Source organism: Physeter macrocephalus, chromosome 16, assembly GCF_002837175.3.
Source record: "Physeter macrocephalus isolate SW-GA chromosome 16, ASM283717v5, whole genome shotgun sequence".
Taxonomy (NCBI): domain Eukaryota; kingdom Metazoa; phylum Chordata; class Mammalia; order Artiodactyla; family Physeteridae; genus Physeter; species Physeter macrocephalus.
Window position 1 is genome coordinate 88,410,886 of NC_041229.1, and position 7,744 is coordinate 88,418,629.

A 7,744-nucleotide genomic window follows, 5' to 3' on the forward strand; every position below is an offset into this window, starting at 1 on the left:
TGTGGGTGTGTGTGTAGGGTGTGTGTGTGTGTGTGTAGGGTGGGTGTGTCTAGGTGTGTGTGTGTAGGGTCTGTGTGTAGGGTCTGAGTGTGTAGGGTGTGTGTGCGTAGGGTGTGTGTGTGTAGGTGTGTGAGTGTAGGGTGTGTGTGTGTAGGGTCTGTGTGTGTAGGGTGTGTGTGTGTAGGTTTTGTGTGTGTGTAGGGTCTGAGTGTGTAGGGTCTGTGTGTGTAGGGTCTGTGTGTGTGTAGAGTGTGTGTGTGTAGAGTGTGTGTGTGTAGGGTCTGAGTGTGTAGGGTCTGTGTGTGTAGGGTGTGTGTGTTTAGGGTCTGAGTGTGTAGGGTGTGTGTGTGTAGGGTTAGTGTGTGTAGGGCTGGGCTGGGAGTCAGGGGTGGTGCTGCTGTGCTTCTACCTCCCGACATAACTAAGGATGCACTCATACAAATGACAGCTACTGCCCCAACCAAGCCACCCCAGACCGGCCTGTCAAAATGAATCCACGCCCTGTGGGGAGAAGGAGCCCTGTAGCTGTGATAGCAGGTGATGGCAGTGCTGAGAGGGCAGAGCCCATGGGAACAGGGCTGAGCCAGCAACAACTACCCCGCCTTGTAGAGCCTGAGGCTGGTCCACTGCTGAGACCTTCTGTTAGAAGAGAGGAGATCAAGCATTTGCAAGATTCCTGAGTGTCAAAAACAAACAAAAAAAATCCATGACGACAAGATAACTCTTTCATAGTCCTAACGTCATGTTGTCTGCAGGTCCATATTTCAGTCCCCTTTCAACATGTTTACCAGAAGAGAAAGGTAAGCTAAGAATGGTGGTCAGATATGAGACTTAGCCAAATCTTAAACTTTTCTGGGGGGAAATTTAGGAAGAAATACAGAAAAGGGACTATGGGTACATAGAAATCTAGCCTTTACAACATTTTTTCCCTAAAGTGAATACATCACAAAAATTTAAAAAATAATCTGTATTTGTTGTGAAACATTCTAATGATATAAAAATGAATTAAATAGAAAATTAGAGATCTCCTTACCAGTGCCAATTCTATTTTCTAGAGAGTTAACATTCTTAACGTTTTAGTGCATATCCTTCCAGATTTTCTGTATTTTCAGATATCTACAAACATGCATAAATGAAGTCTTAATATACTTGCTATTGTTCTTCTGGTCTCTGCTTTGTCATGTGGGCATCTTTTTGTATCTTGATGTATACAGAAATTGCACATATGTATCAATACATACAGAAATTTTAAATTTCTGTGTTGTTTTTCATTGTATATCTGGACCAGAGTTTATTTAATAATGCCCTATTGGTTATCATTTATGCTGTTTTCTATTTTTCAAAGTAACAAACAAATCTTTTAAACAGATTTTTAATTTTTTTCTTTCTCTCTCTCTATCTCTCTCCATATAAATATCACTGTGGGAATAACCTGTGGGAATGTTTCTATAGGATAACTTTCTAAAAGTAAATTTATTGCACAAAAGATAATACATATTAAAAAAATTTAAAGACATTGCCACGTTTCCACTAGAAATATTATACCAATTTACACTTCTCCCAAGACTGTATGAAGATATCTGCAATCCCCATGCCTATATTAATGCTGATTAATATCAATATTTTTAATTTTTGCTAATCAGATAGATAAATGATATCTTATTAGAACTAGTTATTAAAAGTTCTATCTTCTAAAAGTAATAGGGCTTCCCCGGTGGCGCAGTGGTTGAGAGTCCGCCTGCCAATGCAGGGGACACGGGTTCGTGCCCCGGTCCGGGAAGATCCCACATGCCGCGGAGCGACTGGGCCCGTGAGCCATGGCCACTGAGCCTGCGCGTCCGGAGCCTGTGCTCCGCAACCGGAGAGGCCACAACAGTGAGAGGCCCGCGTACCACAAAATAAATAAATAAATAAATAAAAGTAATAGAAGTTTATTTCAGAGGAAGTAAAAATCATAGATAACGATAAAAAATATAAAACGTCTATAGCTTTCACAGATCACCACTATTACCATCTTGGTGTATGTTCCCCTAAAAATAAGAATAATAACACATTTCTCCCACTCCCTCTTGCTTCTAGTTTGGATAAACTTTTAACAATTAAGTAGAAAAACAATCTAATAAATAAATTTGAGTTGGATGTCAATGGCCAATAACCGCTTGGTGATGGTACTCTTTCCGTGGGAGTAGTTACAAAAATGTATTTTGGCAGATTTTGACCCAACATTTCAGGCCAGTGCCAGTCAGGAGAGGGGTGGGTAGGGAGGGGAGACAGTTCTAGGGAGCCTTCCAACATGCCTTGTGGTAGACTTATACTCATTGTGAAAGTTCAGTATTTAACTTGAGTAGCTCTAAAGATGGTCATGCATTTTTTTTTAAGAAGACCTCAAAATATTATCTTGGAATTCCAAAGAACTAGTGCAGAAAAAGACAGGGAAGGGAAAGCCTAAAGAAATAAAAAAGACACTTGGGAATGAGTTCAAAGAAATGGGGCAGAGGGCAGGGGACACGGAAAGCCCTCGGCCCTGACCCGAGACAGAATTTAGGAACATAATAGAACCGTAAACAACTCTGAAGTGTTGGTTGGGCTGCAGATGAAATATTGAATACTTCTGATGTTAATGAGACCTTTGAAATGGTTTGGAACTGTTTGGTTCTCACACAGTTCTGCATATAGAACAAGGTAACAGGATTTCCTTTTCAACAAAGACTGGAAGTTGGCTTTTAGTTTTTATGAAAAGCATAAACCTCTGAAGCAAAATGCATGCAAGATACAACAAAATTCAGTGGTTTAAAGGGGCGATCTGACAGGAAGCTTTATTAGCAGCTGTCAGGACAACGCTTGTGGCTTCCTCTCCCACCCCTACCCCCAAATCCCACCTCTGGGCAAAGTGTGTTCATCTGAGGATTAGTCTCCGTGATCACATGACTAGAAAAATATCATCAGTTTGGTTAGTTAGTTAATTGAGGGGGAAACGTTGTTTGATAAAATTGGCAGGTCAAGAGCATTAACCCAGGCAAACATGAGAAATATAGATGATAGTCTGAAAATACAGTTGCTGTTTTCCCAGTTATGTGTACTAAAGAATTTTGAGAATATTGGGCTAATTGGGTCTAGAGACACTCAAATGGCATTTTTAGACTTTTTTCTGCTGCTCCATGATGTCTGCACCACAAGCCAGATTGCTAGGGTTTCCTGGAATGTATAATTGCTAATGTTTTTCAAAGAAGAAAAATATTACTCCCACCTCTTCTTATTATAAACTATAGAGCTAATGACCAGTGCCCAGTAATGACTTTCAGGATGGCCTGTGTAATTTTATCTGAAAATACTTGAAATTTTCATCTTAAAATTCTTCAGAATCCTTGTACATGCACACTGTGGTTTGTTGCAGGTTTAGAGAGTTCTGTGGGTTTTGTTCCTAATGGAGAAACAACCTTATAATTTACAGCAGCGTTCGCTAATTAAAATTGTAAGCATAATTACTATCCATGATACTTATTATTAGCATGCATTCATAAAGCTCAAAATTCACTTCATCCTTTCACGTGCTGAGTAATTAGTTTCTTTGGATTTGTAGCTTTATCATCCTTTTACGTTCCATTTGGAAGACATCAACAACCAACCTCCCAGGAGGCAGCTTTAAAAAGCTGGAAATATATTGTCCAGCTAGTGCAGTGAGACTGATACAATGCAGAAAATATGACTTTTCTTTGGTTTAGTAGACAGCTTTTCCTTGCATTTTTTCAGCAAATAATTATTGAGCACATAATGTGTGCTAGGAAACTTGGGGAGACAGAGATAAATCACTCAAGGATTCTGTCCTCAAAGACCTTAAGGTTTCACTGGAAGGGAAATAATATTGTACATATATAATAGTGTACATCAACTATACCTCAATAAAAAATAATACGTTAAAAAAATAAGATTGTACATGTATATGTAAAATAAACCATGGTGCTGCCTGTAATTAGATACATGGTATAAATGACCATCAGCACTGTCAGAACAGGGAATGACTCTCTTCTCCGCTGTATGATCAGCACCTAACATAGTATATTAAAATAGGAGGTTTAATAATTATCTTTTTGGATGATTTAATAAGTGAATAATTGAATGTACTCATTTGTATTCCTTCCAAGGTACATCAGTGGGATATTGAAATTTTTTCCTAATCTGACTTGTTTTTATTGTTTCCAGGTACCTCACCCAGCATGGCTGTCTCTTTGCCACCCACCCTGGGACTCAGTTCCGCCCCAGATGAAATCCAGCACCCACATATTAAATTTTCAGAATGGAAATTTAAGCTATTCAGGGTGAGATCCTTTGAAAAGGCACCTGAAAATGCTCAGGCGGAAAAGCAAGATTCCTCCGAGGGGAAACCCTCTCTAGAACAATCTCCAGCAGTCCTGGACAAGCCTGGTGGTCAGACACCAGCTCTGACTCAACTGGCATTGAAGCCCCACCCAAAGTTTCTGAAGAAATCCCATGATGACAGGAAAGCAAGAGACAAAGCCATGCACCAAGCCAACCTGCGACATCTCTGCCGCATCTGCGGGAATCCTTTCAAAGCTGATGGGCACAATAGGAGATACCCAGTCCATGGGCCTGTGGATGGTAAGACCCAAGTCCTTTTACGAAAGAAGGAAAAGAGGGCCACGTCCTGGCCAGACCTCATTGCCAAGGTTTTCCGGATCGATGTGAAGGCCGATGTGGACTCGATTCATCCCACTGAGTTCTGCCATAACTGCTGGAGCTTCATGCACAGGAAGTTTAGCAGTGCCCCATGTGAGGCTTACTCCCCAAGGAATGCAACCATGGAATGGTCCTCCCACACAACATCCTGTGGCGTCTGCCACATTGCCCGTCAGGGACTCAAGAGGAAGGGTCATCAGCCAAGCACGCAGCTCAGCAAAAAACTCAGAACGGTGATTGACCGAGCTCGAGAAGTCCGTCGGCGCAAGAGGAGAGCTCAGGCCAGGATCAGCAGCAAGGAACTGATGAAGAAGGTCGCCAACTGCAGCAAGATACATCTCAGTACCCAGCTCCTGGCAGTGGACTTCCCGGCGCACTTTGTGAAATCTATCTCCTGCCAGATTTGTGAACACATTCTGGCGGACCCTGTAGAGACCAGCTGTAAGCATGTATTTTGCAGGATCTGCATTCTCAGATGCCTCAAAGTCATGGGAAGCTATTGTCCTTCTTGCCGGTACCCCTGCTTCTCTACTGACCTGGAGAGTCCAGTGAAGTCTTTTCTGAGCATCTTGAATACCCTGACGGTGAAATGTCCAGCCAAAGAGTGCAATGAGGAGGTCAGCTTGGAAAAATATAATCACCACGTCTCAAGCCACAAGGAATCGAAAGAGACTTTCGTGCATATTAATAAAGGGGGCCGGCCCCGCCAGCATCTCCTGTCCCTGACCCGGAGGGCTCAGAAGCACCGTCTGCGGGAGCTCAAGCTGCAAGTCAAGGCTTTCGCTGACAAAGAAGAAGGTGGGGATGTGAAGGCAGTGTGCCTGACCTTGTTCCTGCTGGCTCTGAGGGCAAGGAATGAGCACAGACAAGCCGACGAGCTGGAGGCCATCATGCAGGGACGGGGCTCCGGCCTGCAGCCGGCTGTTTGTTTGGCCATCCGTGTCAACACCTTCCTCAGCTGCAGCCAGTACCACAAGATGTACAGGACTGTGAAGGCCATCACAGGGAGGCAGATTTTCCAGCCTTTGCATGCCCTTCGGAGTGCTGAGAAGGTCCTTCTGCCGGGCTACCACCCCTTTGAGTGGCAGCCACCTCTGAAGAACGTGTCTTCCAGCACTGACGTGGGCATTATTGATGGACTGTCTGGACTGTCCTCCTCTGTGGACGATTACCCGGTGGACACCATCGCCAAGCGCTTCCGCTATGATTCAGCTTTGGTGTCTGCTCTGATGGACATGGAGGAAGACATCCTGGCGGGCATGAGAGACCAAGACCTTGACGACTACCTGAATGGCCCCTTCACCGTAGTGGTGAAGGAGTCCTGTGATGGGATGGGAGACGTGGGCGAGAAGCACGGCAGTGGGCCAGCAGTTCCGGAAAAGGCAGTTCGGTTTTCCTTCACGATCATGAAAATCACCATCGCTCACGGGTCACAGAATGTGAAGGTGTTTGAGGAAGCCAAGCCCAACTCTGAACTCTGTTGCAAGCCCTTGTGCCTCATGCTGGCAGATGAGTCTGACCACGAGACCCTGACGGCCATCCTGAGCCCTCTCATTGCCGAGAGGGAGGCCATGAAGAGCAGCAAATTAATGCTTGAGATGGGAGGCATCCTCCGGACTTTCAAGTTCATCTTTAGGGGCACCGGGTACGATGAGAAACTTGTCCGGGAAGTGGAAGGCCTCGAGGCTTCGGGCTCGGTCTACATTTGTACCCTTTGTGATGCCACCCGCCTGGAAGCCTCTCAAAATCTTGTCTTCCACTCCATCACCAGAAGCCACGTCGATAATCTGGAGCGCTATGAGGTCTGGCGTTCCAACCCATACCATGAGACGGTGGAGGAACTGCGGGACCGGGTGAAGGGGGTCTCGGCCAAACCCTTCATTGAGACGGTCCCTTCCATAGATGCACTCCACTGCGACATCGGCAACGCAGCTGAATTCTACAAGATTTTCCAGCTGGAGATAGGGGAGGTGTATAAGAACCCCAGTGCCTCCAAAGAAGAGAGGAGAAGATGGCAGGCTGCCTTGGACAAGCACCTCCGGAAGAAGATGAATCTGAAACCAATCATGAGGATGAATGGCAACTTTGCCAGGAAGCTCATGACCAAAGAGACGGTTGAAGCAGTTTGTGAATTAATTCCCTCCGAGGAGAGGCACGAAGCTCTGAGGGAACTAATGGACCTTTATTTGAAGATGAAACCCGTCTGGCGATCATCATGCCCTGCTAAGGAGTGCCCAGCGTCTCTCTGCCAGTATAGTTTCAATTCACAGCGTTTTGCTGAGCTCCTCTCCACTAAGTTCAAGTATAGATACGAGGGCAAAATCACCAATTATTTTCACAAAACCCTGGCTCACGTCCCTGAAATTATTGAGAGGGATGGCTCCATTGGGGCCTGGGCAAGTGAGGGAAATGAGTCTGGGAACAAACTGTTCAGGCGCTTCCGGAAAATGAATGCCAGGCAGTCCAAGTACTACGAAATGGAAGATGTCTTGAAACATCACTGGTTGTATACCTCCAAATACCTGCAGAAGTTTATGAATGCTCATAATGCACTGAAAACTTCAGGGTTTACCATAAACTCACAGGGAAGCTTAGGGGACTCATTAGACCTAGAGAACTCTCCAGAATCTCAAGATTCAATGGAATTTTAAGCAGGGCAGCCACTTATGAGTTGGTTTTGCAAATAAATTTTCCTCTGGGTGTCATCGTGACCTTCTCCTGGTACCCTTCACTCCTGTGTATGGGGCTTCACCCCCCAAGGGGTGGTAGGTTGGAGAGGCCACAGATGCTGAACCCATGTCAGGAACGGATAACTGGTGAGCTGATTGCTTGAGCCATTTAGGGAGTTCAGAAAGGCAACAGGAGAAATCAGTTATTTGAAAGCTCAATAGCTGAGAACAGGAGTAACTGCAGGGGACCAGAGATGAACAAAGATATGTGTATGTGTGACCGAGTGACGTGAAAATCAAAGTCAAGGTTGTCAAAGGACAGCCAGTGAAGGCAGGAAAGGAATTTGACTTGTGGTTTCCATCTACCACCACCTCCCCAG

At 44.8% G+C, this 7,744-nt stretch overlaps 1 protein-coding gene across 1 annotated transcript; it reads left to right on the forward strand.

Annotated features, from left to right (window-relative positions):
* The first annotated feature begins 4,214 nt into the window (after nucleotides 1-4,214).
* RAG1 (recombination activating 1) lies at nucleotides 4,215-7,346 on the forward strand. Its single transcript, XM_007106867.2, has one exon. The coding sequence runs from the start codon at nucleotides 4,215-4,217 to the stop codon at nucleotides 7,344-7,346; it is 3,132 nt and encodes a 1,043-aa protein (XP_007106929.2).
* Nucleotides 7,347-7,744: the final 398 nt, after the last annotated feature.

What these genes read in the sequence shown, in the direction of transcription:
- RAG1 (XM_007106867.2), top strand. Translation starts at nt 4,215, where the DNA reads ATGGCTGTCTCTTTGCCACCCACCCTGGGACTCAGTTCCGCCCCAGAT.